Source organism: Halyomorpha halys, unplaced genomic scaffold (assembly GCF_000696795.3).
Source record: "Halyomorpha halys isolate HHAL.00 unplaced genomic scaffold, Hhal_1.1 Scaffold64.1, whole genome shotgun sequence".
NCBI classification, from domain to species: Eukaryota; Metazoa; Arthropoda; class Insecta; order Hemiptera; family Pentatomidae; genus Halyomorpha; species Halyomorpha halys.
In genome coordinates, this window is record NW_027116348.1 from 1,789,917 (window position 1) to 1,805,303 (window position 15,387).

The 15,387-nt window shown below is 29.7% G+C and overlaps 2 protein-coding genes and 1 long non-coding RNA gene across 3 annotated transcripts in view; 1 reads left to right on the forward strand and 2 right to left on the reverse strand.

The window, feature by feature from the left end:
- LOC106692635 (GTP-binding protein Di-Ras2) overlaps nucleotides 1-6,502 on the forward strand; it is a 28,571-nt gene extending 22,069 nt beyond the window's left edge. Inside the window, exons 3-4 of the mRNA XM_014438689.3 lie at nucleotides 787-954; nucleotides 1,693-6,502. Coding sequence (XP_014294175.1) covers nucleotides 787-954; nucleotides 1,693-1,983 — 459 coding nt within the window. The 3' untranslated portion in view covers nucleotides 1,984-6,502. The remainder of the gene's footprint in view (nucleotides 1-786; nucleotides 955-1,692) is intronic.
- On the reverse strand, nucleotides 457-10,753 carry cos (kinesin-like protein costa). The gene is made up of 2 exons (XM_014438688.3): nucleotides 8,509-10,753; nucleotides 457-613 (listed from the first exon to the last, which is right to left on the reverse strand). Exon 1 carries the CDS (start codon nucleotides 10,157-10,159, stop codon nucleotides 8,510-8,512), a length of 1,650 nt encoding a protein of 549 aa, XP_014294174.1. The 5' UTR covers nucleotides 10,160-10,753; the 3' UTR covers nucleotides 457-613; nucleotide 8,509.
- Nucleotides 10,754-14,059: 3,306 nt separating this feature from the next.
- LOC136797206 (uncharacterized) lies at nucleotides 14,060-15,374 on the reverse strand. Its single transcript, XR_010845044.1, has 2 exons — nucleotides 14,492-15,374; nucleotides 14,060-14,267 (listed from the first exon to the last, which is right to left on the reverse strand). It is a non-coding gene; the product is annotated as an uncharacterized lncRNA (long non-coding RNA).
- Between the last annotated feature and the right edge of the window lie 13 nt (nucleotides 15,375-15,387).

Consider the following 15,387-nt stretch of genomic DNA (forward strand, 5'->3'; position numbering starts at 1 on the left):
GCATGCTAATGTTAATAAACTCTATCGCTTAATTTTGGCTATTTCTACATACAAATAAATAGCTAGAATTCTTCACAATACAGTAACAAATTTCTTTTCAAAGAGTTCCTTGAAAGTTCCAAGTTATTTAATTTTTCATAACCTATAAGAAGATTCATAACCCCTTTAAATTATAATTGATTCATTTATTTGAACAACATGTTAGACATAATTATAAATATATATAAATATTTCAAATTCACACTTACTATAAATACATAACACAATTTAAAACAATGTTATACTATCAATAATTATAATATTATACTAATATAATAATAATTATAATATTATATAATAAATAAAAATATATCATAATACAATATAATATGTACTTAAAATTAAAGAGTAAGGCAATGCGCAACTATCACTATTATCGGCCATGATATAACCATATCAGTTTGGGAGCCTTCCTTGGGCACACCCAGCCTCTATAAAGTGTGTACCTCTTAATTGAGAAAAGAATGTGGTGGTTGAGCATGATCTTCAACAAATCTCTTCCTTACACAGCTGTTGTTCAAGAATACAGCACTACCTTACAAAGTACTGAATCCCTTACCATTTATGGATAGTACTGCAAAGGAATGAAATAACTTAAAAACTGCATTAAAGAACTAACACTTTTTGTAATCATAACAAATAATTGTAAGATTATAACATATAATAATAAGTAAATGTTTAAAAAACAAAAAAAGAAGAATATTACACTACTGTTATACTTTACAACTCTTATATATTTTTTTCAAGGTTATAAGTTGCAACAAGAATATTTGCACTCTTCAGATAACAGATACTACAGGTTCTCACCAGTTCCCTGCTATGCAGAGGTTGTCCATATCTAAAGGCCATGCCTTTATCCTTGTTTATTCCTGCACTTCTAGGCAGAGTTTAGAAGAGCTCAGGCCAATTTGGGATGTAAGTATATTTATTTACTTTCCATTACTTAAACTGTAACCCTTCCAATACTAGGTAGGATCCGCCAACTCCTCATAACTTAGCTTTGTATGTCGTACTCAAGAAATCAGAGAAATTGTTATAAAATTATAACCAATTTTTCATCTATTTCTGAAGAATATGTATAGCCATTTTTCAGACATGGCATTTACATTATGGCTGGGCTACTGCTGGATCCCACCTGGTGTTTTATGTCAGTAAAATTTTGGATAAGAAATAGTTTATTTATTTTATTTTTTTAATTTCTTTGCATTGTTTATAGTAAGTAGTGAAAGTAGCATAATCAAACTAAGTTATGTTGCTTACAAATGTTCAAAAATTTTAAATTGGTTTACCCATATACAATGTCGGAAAAGGACTTGGTCAAATTTTTACAACAACTTTACATTCCCTTTAGATTAAGAAAGGTTGTAAACGCATTTATTTGAATTTTTTCTCAATTTGGTTTTATTGAAACCATTTTTTATTTCTCAACTTTTGTATACCTTTCATTGTGTTTTTTTTTGCAATCATTGCAATCTTTTCTAAAGGTTCTAAATTTCAGAAATTTTATTTTTTATATTTTAAACCAATTTCTTTGTGTTTTCCTCATAATAAAAACTTTAAACCCATTTTATTTCTCATCAAAATTAAATGTATGTTTAATTGGACATTAATTTATAGAGTACATTAATAATAAAAATTTTAATCTTATTTCAGGTAATAAGGGAAACAAAGGGAGCTGATCTGGCATCCATACCAGTCATGCTGGTTGGTAATAAATGTGATGAGTCTGAGACAAGAGAAGTTTCCACTGCTGAAGGAGAAGCCGAAGCCTCACGCTGGGGTTGTCACTTCATGGAAACTTCAGCAAAAACTAATCATAATGTAAAAGAACTGTTTCAAGAACTTTTGAATCTTGAGAAAAACAGAAATATCTCCCTCCAGCTGGAGAAAAAAGGTCAGCTCAAAGGAACAAAGAAAATCCGGGAAAAATGTCGGCTTATGTAAGACTAGTCAAGAACATTTTTTTTTTTTAATATTTGTTACATAAGAACAACAATCTATTTTGGACACAAACTACTTTAAACTTTTACCTATGAAATTTTGTAATACTCATTTAAATCATTTAATATATCTTGTTGTTTAATATATTCTTCTTATATGTATATTTATATATGTATATTTTTTCTGTCTTTTTTTAAGATGGTCTATATTCCAGTATACTGGTATAAAGTTAACAGTATCGAATGTATGGTGAGAATATTTTTACCATGAACCTCATTTTAATATAAATCATATATTTCTTATATAATTAAAATTTATTTAATGTTATGAATTTTTAAATCTGAAATACATATGTATGTGTTATTTTAAATATCATGGAACAGTACGATTTCCATGATTCCACGATTCCATACAAAAATAATATAAATTTGTGTTTTCTTTACGCAACTTGGATCTACAAAAATATTATCATTTATTCTATCAGTACCCTTTCAACTCATAAACAGGTAAGAAAGGAAAATAAGCTCATTATAAAACAGTATTATAGTTAAATAATGATTTATATATAAATTTACTAAAACATTGTTTCAAAGTTTAAAAAAAATCAGTTTAAGAAATCATTACGATCTGTATTAACCAATAATAAATAGTAAACACAAACATTGATTCAATCAGTAATATAAATTGAAAGTAATCTGAAAGTTTCTTTAATAACTAAAATATGTTTTAAGACTTATGAGCTTAAAAAAATTAAGCGTTGAAAAACTGAGGTATGTTTTGAAAAAAAAAAATCGATGTTATTAATAAATTCTTATGTTATTTCAGATCAAATGGTTATTATAACTTTGTTTGATTTAAAACTGTACTCATTTTTATTGTATGGTTTAAAACCAAATAATACAAGGTTAAAGGAAAAAAGGCTAGTTGATAAATAAATTGAACTTGAAATACGAAAAATTATATTTAATTTTTTTTAAATTTCATCTGAAACTATCTCGAAATTGTCTTTTGATCATCCAGATATAAATGGAAAAGTTGCCTGGATTGGACCATTTTCCATGTTTAGCTTATTTTTAGACACTATGACTTCAGTGATAAGTTAATGTAAATACAAAGAGTATAAAAAAAAAACCTTGGCCCATAGGCTGGAGTTCAGTAAAATATAATTATTGAAATATTTATGTGAATGATTAAATTAAGTACAATCATCTGATGGACAGAAGTATAAGTTGGATCAGTGCAAACAGGAAATAGCCTTAAGTCCAATTTTACAAATTGTAGTTAATTTATCTTGAAATATGCCTCCAACTAATATGAAAATTCAATTTTTGAAAATATTACACAACTAAAAAAGTTCATAGTATTTAACAACTTAACATAATCGAATGAGGAATACACTTTATTTTTACTCACTCTTAAAATAAATTAATAATGGTCCAAATCTGGTGACTTTAATTAAACACTAAGTTCTGTGGTAGTCGGAATACTCCTGTTTTAGACTTGTGTAAAATAAATTAAGTATTTACTTAATTGATATTTGAATTAGTGTTCATTCCTAATGCTTTGAACAACTTGTGTAATCGATATCGCTCAAAAGTAATTTTTTTTATCCTTTGATATAGTACTTATTTTATGTTTCGTAACTAAGTAAAATTATAAACATAAGTGCATGTAAATATTTATTTTTAGCTATAGTATGATCTATAACTTATTAATATCTCAACTTATCCTTTTTCCCTCATTGATTAATTGGTTAACTAACCTTTTTTCCTGATAACCATTTCTTTCCAATATTGGAATTTAAATGTTATTTTCTTTTTACTTTAGTGAAACTTTTTAGGATCAAAAAATTAAATTTGTTTGCTGGATGCACTTCTCAACGATAAATGGTACCTAAATATATAAATTAAAAACCCTATGGCTAATATTTACTATTAATTATAACTTTTTCTTAATGATATAATATGAAAATATATAAATCAAAATCAGAAGTTTAGAAATATAAAAAAATGTTTGATTAAAAGTGATGGATGCTTGACTGTGATGGTAATTCCAAATAATACTTTTCAATCCTAATAATTAGGAGAAAATATAATATTAAAATAAATAAACAAGTTTTTATTCACTCAGGCAATGATCAAACTTAATATAAAATCGCCATGGGTCGAGTAGAGAGTTGACGATGGTACCACAGGAACTAAGGACAATTCTAAGTTGACCTTAAGGTCCTTTGGCACAGAAGCTGATTCAAGATGCTGATATAATACAAATGAAAAAACCTATTTTTTGTTGTTGTTGTTGTTTTTTATTATATTTTCACCAGACAATTCCTTTTACATTATAATTTTTAAAATATATTTTATTGTAAATAGGAGTGAAATAGAAAAATATATAAAAAGGTTTTATTAATAAACATTTACTTCTGTGTAGAATACAATACTGTTTGTATTACAGTGAATGTTAACTTTAAAAATACATGAAAATTATCAAAACTGTGCTGGCGTTCATTAAAACTAGAGAAGTATTTTATTAGTCTGTGATATGTGCAGGTTGAATGACAGTGATAGAAGGTGCTGTTTTTACTTATTAATCATTGAACAGAGAAATTATTTAGATTTCATTCTTTTTCCTCACTGTATATTAAAATTTATAATTATTTTATCAGTACAACATCTAAGAACATTCAACTCTTATGTGAAATGTACTATGAATAATTATGGGGCCAAAATGTTGTTACGAATATCATTTTAAAAATTGTTTTACTTCTAAAGGGAAAGAGCAAATTTAATCCGGCCAAAAGTTTATAAAATGCTCTCTCCTAATTTCAGCTACTAAGGCAGAGAAAAATTAATTACTATCAGATTACTTGGGGGGGAAGGAAATCTAAAACTTATTGTATATGCTATCTGCTTGTATGGATGTATTCATGCCATTTTTCTTAAATGCTTAAAGTTCTAAATTGGTAAACACCAATGAAAATCAATATGCTGGAATTGAAACTGTTGCTCATCCATCCAGAAAAACAACTATAATATCATATTTAATTTTTTTTTCAATTTAAAACCGATAGTTATGGATAAAAGGATAGTTTGGTATGAGCAGGGGTTGAAAATCGAATAGAGGCTGTAATCTTAGTGGTAAAATATTATTTAGAAAAACAGTTTTCTTTCATGTCATAAATTTTAATCGTTTAAAAAGGTATTAAATTAACTTTTAAAAATACTTTTCTGTATATTTTTATCAGACTCAATTTTTTATATTACACATTATAAAAAAAAATTATCTGTTTGTATAATATATTTGTAACATAAAACCATATTTATTTCATGAAAATATAAACCCCTGCCATATGTTTCAGGGTTGGTAATAGCTATAAGTTTGAGACCTTTCACTATGTATGTTTGGAGCCTTGTTTCAGTAACTTCGTTTTCACTCACTAAAGTATACAGTGATTGCTAGCAAAACAACGAAATTTCCAATGAACTTTCTTTACTAATAAATAATATGTTTGCGTGATTTAGGCAGTCTGTGATAGTTTTTCTCTATTTTCATTGATCAGTAGTTCATACATATTAAAGAACAACAAGCTACTCTCTTTTAATAACGAATAAGCTTGATTTGCCATGTTTTATTCTAAAGAATAATATACAAATAACAAAAAATACTTTCTTTTGGACATGTACTGAAAATATTTAAAACAAAACAAAATGTACTAACATAAGTAAAAGCACTGGAAAAACAACGATTTTATTTTATAATAAATGTAAAAAAAAAAAATTATGAATAGATATGTAAATTGAAAAAAAAAAAAATGAGTGAAACGCCGATGTAAAAAAATTGTAAATTTTTTTAAAAGTAGATAAGTATTTAACTTGTGTTGCTCAACCTACAGGATTACATTTAGACATGGAAAGCCAAATAGCTTTTTATATTGATGAGGGATTCATATAACTGTAAATTTTATCCAAACATGAAAAGTACTATTGGAAGTAGCACGATAATAGATTATTAATTACACCTCTGCTTTGATATGTTCACAATTTGACAATAAGCTAACTTGAGATTTTGGAAATGTTCAATGCATGAGGTAAAAAATAAATGTAAACATTTGTATTCTAGCTTTAGTCCACATATCAATAGAGAATCCTATATATTTTAGACCAGCAAATGGAATGATTGTCTTGATAAACATTGTACATTTAATTACAAATAGATGGAACGTATGTATATTGTATATAAAAATAGTAATTTTTTGTATTTAGAGCTTTTAGATGTTATGTTATAAAAAAATTGTACACATTCAATAATTATGTGGCTAAGAAAAGTTGACTAAAACGCATTGTTTAATTCTTAGCTCTAGAATTAAAAATAAAAGATTAAGCAATTTTTGGTATTATGGATATACCTAGAAAATAGGCTGTTAAATATTTATTACAAAATATTACTAATAATAGTATTTATTGTACATTTTGAAGTCATTAGTGCCCTTATTTGATTAAGAAATAAAATATGTAGTCTGAGATCAATTTTTTTGTCTTCCATATTGAGAGATGTAATACTAAGTCAAAATAACACTCCTATTGTAGCTCTTACCACTGACATTAGTCAAACCAATTTCAATTTTTATCAATCAATTTAAAATGCTGCAAATCTTCAGCAGGGTACCATGTATTATAAAGTAGGAAAATTTTTATTAATTTCACTCAAATTTAAGATGATGTATTTTCAAACCCAAAGAAAATTGCCTTCATTATTATGTTCCTCTACTCAGAATCCTTTTGAACCGTGTCAATGAAAGCACCGTTCAAATCAATTTTGAACAATGCAAGTTGATCTTTGGCTTGCTATAAAAATATACCTGGACTCTGATAAGTTATATATGACTTCAAATATTAAATCCATATAAACATGAGGCCAGTTTGGTATAACCCAGCTGAGTGAGAAAATTTGATTTTATTAAACCTCAATTAGTCCTGAATTGTCGTCTACTCCTCCCAGGTATTTCTTACTATGCACTAGTAAGTAAATTTCTTATGTTGAAGAGGTTTATTTTTAATTAGTTAATCCACAGAAGTACAGTAGAATCTCAGTAAACAGACCAAAAATTGACTGTGCTTCAGATTAACCAGTCTTGACTGAAAAAAAAAAATGGTGGCGGAGAAAGTTAAATGGAAAGATGTTCTAATCTAGAAAAACTGGAGTGATTGTGTATATAAAATGTTAAAAATAACTGACATTTAAAAAAATTACTTTGCTGTTATCATCAATTTGGACATTAAATGTACTTACTTGTTCTCTTTTCAAATTCACAGTAAAATCTGTAAATACATATAAAATATGTAGAAAAACAGAGTCTATCAATATTTCTGTTAATATTCCTTTTTGAAACACCAATGTACCAGACTGATCAGCCAAAATGGAACCGGCCAAGAGCTTAGTCCCAAGGTGGCTGTTAACAGGGGTTTAACTGTACATAATTTTTAAGTTTTTGAGCACCTGGAGAATGCTTACTGTCAGCCTCGAATCTCTTATAACTGTATTTATAATTGCTACAGTAAATTCATTAGAAAATTTTGGTTCAATGGAAAACTGGTAAATATTAAAAGAAATTATATAATTTCCTCAGCTTTCTAAATTTGAATAGACTGGGTCAAATTTTATTTAGAATGAAGAATAAATCATATGCAATAAAAAATATTACATGTAATCACTAAACACTTTTTTATATAATATAAATATGTAATTATTAATAAAAAAAATTAAGTAAAAACATAGTGTCAAATTATAATTAAAATGAAAACAATAACATGATTAAAATTATTATGAAATCATATTTTCCATTTTAAAGTTGAATTTCCAATAGCAGTTGAATCAATAACTGATTTGATATTAATATTAATAGAAAATTTATGTATCACATTCATTCAATAATAAATCAAATAATCTTTAAGTAATTTAAGTACACCTCCAACCTCATAATAATTTTCACCATTTTTAAAATAAAATTATCATGAATTTATCAATAGGTCTTTATCATTAGTCCTTCAGCTTAAAAGATCCTTACAATTAAAATTCAATGACACCTATTGTTGTTTGACAACACCTCTTTTGTTTTGATGAATTGAAAGATTTACAGAATACTAAAGCAATCATATCCAAACAAACTGTATAAATCAATTTACAGAAGCTCAAATTCTATACCAATTTATTTTTGGATAAAAAATAAACAAAAATATTGCAACAAAACAAATCAGTAATGTGAAAATAGAAATGTCTTAAAAATTGGTAATTAACATTCCATTTGTCCTAATATACTTTAGTGATTGACATGTTTAATTTATTATCATTAATTGTAATCATACTTAATTCCTAATTTTGAATCAACTATTATATGAGATCAGGACCTTAATAAGGTTGAAATGAAAATACTAATAATGGAATAAAATAATTAAAACAAATATAAATATTTATAATTTACACATTATTTACAAGAACAAATACAAAAAATTAAAGGAAATTAATAATTACATTATTTTCTTGTTTGTTGTTGGATGATCAGTTTCTTCTTTTGCCTCGTAACTTTTGTAGTGTGTGGGGAAGAAGTGCCTTGAAGTTTACGTAAACTCAATTGTGGTATAGCATTTTGTGAAGATGTAGGAGGAAGAACTGCCCTTGGTTCATCTGCTTTAGTATCAGCACTGCTACTAGTTCCAGTATAATGTCTAAACATGAGATGTAATTTTTCTTCATGTTCCCGGTGGACCATCACCAGCCTCCTTTCATTTTCTGCATTAGCTTGTTGAAGGGCACTACTAAGAGCTTGGATTTTCCATGCCTGTGCTTCTATCTGATGATCTAAATCTGCAATTTGTTGTTCCATTTTCTTTCCAAATTCACGAAGATCAATAGCTTTTTGGAAGTATTTATATAAAAGAAACCTCATTTCTGGTTCGGAAAGTTTCATCAGTCTATCTAATAACATTTGTTCACCTTCATCAACATCACTTTCTTCAAAGCTTTTTCTTCCACAAATAGTACCATTTTTAAATTCTATTGTTGTGTCTACTGCTTCAATCGCTTCATCAAGTTCCAGGAATCTTCTTTCTTCACAATGTGAAAATGTCCGATCTCTATTTAACTTAGCATCTAACTTCTTCCTCTGTTCCAGGAGAAAGTCTCTTGTTATCCTGAGATTAGTAATTTCATCCCTCAGAACCTTATCACTAAGACAATGATTAGTTCCTACAAGAACATTAGCAGATGATTTACGATTTGATTTTTCTTTTTTAGATTCTTTTATGGACAACTGATGAATTTGTTGAAGTGGTTTAATTGTTTGTTTTTTACTTTCTTTAAGACTTTTAAGGTCGTCATTTTCACTAGATTTATCAGATTTCTTTGCTTTGTCCTTTGATCTTTTACTTTCTTCAGTTTTAGAACCATTTTGTTCTTCTTCTTTCCTCAGTTGCTTTAAAAACTTTTTAAGCTTTTTCTTCGACTGAGTCAGGCTTGCATGTAGATCAAATTCTTTTTTTGTACCATCAAGGACGGAAGGAGGAAATTTTTCAGAATCACCAGGATTAGACGGCAATATGCTTTTTCTTCTTTTTGAGTTGGCTAAATGAAAATTTGACCTTTGCACAGCAGCATGATAAACTGGCACATCAAGGGATTTTATAGGACCTATAGAATTAGAAACTAATGCCTCAGTTTTATCAGAAAACTTGTTTAGTAAAAATTCTAGTTTCTCAGCAAAATCATGCCTTTTTGATTCAACTTGAGATAAGTCAACTGCATCATCAATCTCGGCACCACTATCACTGTATTCTGTTTCAGATTCACTTACTTTTACAGATGATTTTCCATCAGACTCAGTAACTTCATCAATCCTGTCTAAGGAATAGGTTTTTTCTTTGATAATAGATCCATCATTGGTGAAACAATCTGTACACTCTTGCTTCAGATAAAGCCATTGTTCAATTTGTTCTCGAGCATCATTTGCAATGCCTTGTTTTACTAATGTCATAAAGAGACCCTCTGCATTACTAACTAACCTTTGCCATTGTGATGTAGCGAATTCTAAACTAAAAGAATCAGCTCTTACCCTTTCTTCTGAACTAAAGTTTAATTCTTGGGAACACATTTGAACATCAGATTCATTGTTCTGAGGCTTTAACATCTTGTTTGTGGAGTAAACTGAATCAAAATATTAAAGCATTTTTGGATTGCTAATAATGCAGTTGCACGAAAATAACAAAATGCTGGATTTATAAAACATTTCAAAATTTTGTTTTCACACAAATAAAAACAGTAACTCCTTAAAAATTGGATACAACAGAAATTAATAAATATTTAAAAATAAAAACAAAGGAGGAGGTTATCTAGTCTAGGTTAAATATTCGGAACTCCGACTTACTAGAAATGAATTGCTTTCTGACCACCTAATGACAGTATCTGTTATCAACAGACAATCCTGATTTAAAATTTTGAAAAATAAACATTCGATTTTGGATCGATGTTTTAGAATAAATCGGTAAATAGGATCGATCGGTTAATAAGACCAGAACTGAACTAAACATCGTTTAGGATTCAAATTAAAATGGATATAATGGAAAAATTAATTGTTTAAGTTTTGAATTTGATTCGGTGAAAAAGTCAATTTTTTCGTCACCTTATGTGAAAAACAGTTCAAAATTTAGTATATTTTAGTTAGAAGGATACGCAATTCTATAAGTGTTTTGAAGTATTTCCAATCAAACCAACCCACCTATAATTCGTGAAGGTAATAATATAAGGAAACAACATATTGCAAACAGTTAGTCTATTGATACCATTGAAAACGCTTATTAAAAAGTTAAACAACCAGTTTCAACTTAAACGTTTATTGAGATATCTTCCTCTTAATTGAACTAATTAAAAATTGGGTTTAAAAATTAATAACACAAAATCAATAACCCTAAAGAATCACTAATGGTTGACACCTAAATGTCTGCCTTTCAAGACACATTTTGTTAAATAAGCATTACACTTTTATTTTATTTATTCATTTTTCTCCCTAATCTATCGCAATTCGGGATTTCAACTTTAATGTATAAAATAATTTAAAAAATGACATTCTATTTCAATTTCAGGATGTCCGTCATTGCCTTCGTTTCTATCTAACGTTCTTAGAAACAGTCTAAGAAAATTTATACAGTAATGCTAACTTGTAAAACACATCTGACTAACTTAAAGACTAGTAACAATACTCTTCAGCAACAAACTACCTCTACATGAAGTGTGCCTTCAACCTAATGCATAGTTTTGTAGTGTAAAATAGTGATAAATAAAAGATAATAAACTAAACGAAAATCTATCGCATAAATTACAGTTGAAGTAGGGGGTGACCGAAACTACAGGTGTGTTAGTTAATTTTGAATAATTGGTCAATGATTGAATGACGCTGATGATTATGGTTGAATTGTATTGATAGGTAGACTTACTCCATGGCTCGGTTATCCTCTATTCCTTTCTTGATTTCCTCCCTCCTCCTCCTTAATATGAAATAGGTAATTAATGGGATTTTACCTCCTTTCAAAGCGGGGTAGCTTAGCTAATATACTTCCTTAGGCATTTAGATATCCATTGTCAGATTGAACCCGTCTGGCTGCTTATCCACACTGGAAGGTGATGAAATATTTCCTTATGGTAGTCCTTTTTTGATCCACCGGTTGTTCTGTTCCTGAACAGTGTCTTCCCTCAATATTACCTTCCATCTACAGGGTTGTTTTTCAATCTTTTATTCAAGATTCTCCAGAACTACTGAAGAACCTTTTCTCATATAAGCATGCTGGATCTTGTGTTTTTTTATTCATATCCATTGTATATGCGAATTGTACAATAGGTACAGATATGGATTAGATTATTAAGATAAAATAAATTATTGATTTATTAATTAATGACGTCCAACCTACTTTTATACAATTAGATGTAGTTAAGCATCACTAACAAGTATTTTCTTATGATTTTCATCATGGTTACTTCATCCCTAATCTGTAACCTTACCTGCGTCAATGTCCAGGGCTCATCACCTGGCATGGTCGTTCCTTACTTCTTAAACAACTGAATACGCCTTGTCGAGGGCCTTCTGTAGAGTGGTTATCAGGCTGGAGAACCGTCTAAGACCAACTAACCTCACTCACTCATAAGGCAACCTCAAGATATACATTTAAACTGTAGTTTGTATAGTGGATTATATTATAAAGACAAAGATTCAAATAAAATAAATCTTTTATTAATTTTGAGTTTGCTCCTATTAGCGTTACAGCTGATTTATGATCTCGTTGGGCTGGACTGTTTGTCGCAGCAACTGTGTGATCGAGTAGGGCTACATGAAGACAGCTGAACTCACATCGGGCCTCTTTACGACGGATTACACGTCGGGCTGGAGATCTGCTGGGCTATCTTCTGGATCATGTTGGGCAGTCTTCTTTATAACATCGAAGTCACCAATTGTCGTGGTGGTTATGTTAGATGTTATATTATGTGATTGATAATGTTAGCTACTCTTCATAAGAAGACCTCGGCAATGCTTGGCCATTTCCACCTCCTGGTTAGGTAGTTGATTAAGAGGTGAATAGATAGGATGAGACCTACGGGTGCCAGCCGTAAGTTCTCGAAGGATGGTAACTTCGTCTTATCGGGTACTATTCCTGTATGTAGGAAGGAGGAATGCAAGCCCGGAGGGTAGCCAGCCACTGGATCATGCAGGAAGGTAACTTCATTCTACCGGGTACTATTCCTGTAGATACGAAGGGTTATGCAAGCTCGGAGGGAAGCCATTCGCCGGGTCCTATGAAAGAAGAGAAGGCAGGTGAAGGAGAAGAGATCCAGAGATAACTTAGAATTAATAGACAATTTATAAATTCAAAAATATAGTAGTTGAATGTTCTGATCCACACTTGCTAAGGAAGTGTTTTTCATGACTTCCTTCACTTGACAATTTTGTTCTAAAAACGCCATCGATAGGTACTACGTGTAATACTTTATCTTTCCATGCATCAGCAGATTCAGCTGAAATCTTTATTAATTCAAATGGTACATTTATAGTTATTACTAGGTCTTATATAGTTTTTACGTGTTACAATTAAGGTATTTACTATGAATAGTATAAATATTAATATAGGGATCGTCAGCAGTAGTTGTTCCTGTGTTGAAGGGTAGGGTGTGTCATGCTGGGCCAGAGCAGTTTCAGTGGCTGTAATAGTTACCGTATAGACCAGAGGGCACCGGTATCACATCTGTATGTCTAACATCAAACTGCTGCTAATAAAACAGTTTACAATTTTTTTAATTAAATAAAATTTTCTGTTTCTTATTCTCCCTTCTCTCACATCTCTTGTCCTGCTCACTCTATTTCTTTTGCCCCTCCTCTGCCCAGTGGCTTTCTAGGGACAAATTTTCTTTCCCTTAGGTTGAAATGGGGTGGAATCACTGAACTTTTCCGCTTGAAGACAAAGTCTTTGTAATATGGGTAGTTTTGTTCAGTAATCAACTGGGGTAAATAATTCTCTACAAGCAAGTTGTCTTGTTTCCTCACAATGCCTCTAAGGTGGTGTAGTCTGGGACACCACAGCTAGAGTATAGAGAGTTGATATCTATCCCATGGCTTTGCTTCCAAATTTGACCAGACTGTGGGAAAGTTAAGAACCTCAAGGTAAATCCATTTGGGGTCATAACCTACTGCTGGTTTCTCTCTTCCTTTGTTTCCTCCACGATAATTGTTTTGTATTTTCTGGGTTCTTTTCCAATTCCCACATGGTTTTCTGGCAGACTTGTAGAGGCTTCTTTCTTATTTTTATGTTTCAACATGTTTCTCACAGGAGCAGATTACAAGTAAACCTTAAGAATAATACCACCTCATGAGACAAACTCCACTTTGGTATGGTCTCAGGACTCTGTTTACCCATTGCCAACCTACTTTTCTGCCTGTGTGTGAGGTTCCAGTTCCAAGTAGAGAACATGTACCTTAGAATACCCATTAACTCATATACTTAATTCACAATGAAAACTGGCAATCGGGAGAAGATGAAAAAATAAATTAGTTAGAGGCCATTTATTGATAAAATGTTGATTTATTAAATGAATCATTGCTTTCAATTTTCTTATACATTAGCTACACTTTTTACTAAGTGCTCATAAATTGAAATTCCAGCAAGGAAAATATTTTTATTCATACATTCATTATTATCATGGAGTCTTGTTGGGGTATGATTAAAAGCTGAAAACCCTACTGCTGACACTCCAACCTGGAATAAAAATACTATTATTACTCTAACTTAAACTATAATACACATTTACATAAAAAAATAAATAAATGATAGAACGGAGAAACATTTGACTCCTGTAAACATCATTTCATCCATATAAAAAGGCTTAGTTCTTTTTCTTATTTCTAATTTTCATAATACTCTCTTAACAGCTGTTTTATAAATCAATTATAAAGGTGAAATTGTAATTGATTAAAACTTACTCCTCTTGCAAATCTAGCATCAGTTGCTCCAAACAGGCTGCGTACATTGTACTTCAAACCACTAAAACATTTTATAAAAATAAATCATTATTGTATTAAAGATAAAATTATTGATTATTTTTTTTTTCAGTAACATAGCAATGGTGGTATTTAAAGACAAGCGAAAATCATGGAGTTAACAGCATGGAAATTTTTTTGTGATTTTGTGTTGTCCATAAATTAAAAATTCTGAAAACAAATTTTGTTCTCTAAGAAGTTATTAGGATAATGCAGGGGTGCTTAACCTTTTATTAAATTATACCACAAACAAGGTTTCCTAACATTGAGGTGTGGCATGATATCCCCCTTCTCAATTTCCTGCCAATTAATTCTGTAATATTATATGTATTAGGTAATTTTATTACCTGTATCAAATATTCCTAAAGTGATTCTAAATAAGCCTTTCATTCTAGAGAGAAAACTTGATTTTTTCGATAAAGAAAAAAATTGAAAACCTACTGGCAGCCCGCATGTCAATGAAGTATTGCCACTGTGCTATATTTTGGCTCAAGTGCCTTTGGCTGAGAACACCTGGGGTAAAAATTTCCATCATATTTATCATTAATATTAAAAACCTTTGCAAAGAAGATCTTAAGCAAGCAGGTTACTCTAAATTTTGGGAGAGCTTTCCCTCTCTCGCTCTACATAACTTCATATAGATGCTTTATCAAATACTCCCATATTTAAATTTTTTTTTTAATTTTGAAGTTGTGTTTACAATCTTTCCAATGCGAGTGGCAGTTTGTAAGTGAAATGTTGCATTACAAGTTGATTTTTTTATAAGTTGTAGTTTAGACAGAGCTTTCTTATGAAACTATTGCATTTGAACGGAAAGATTGTTCCTTAAGATGTTTATC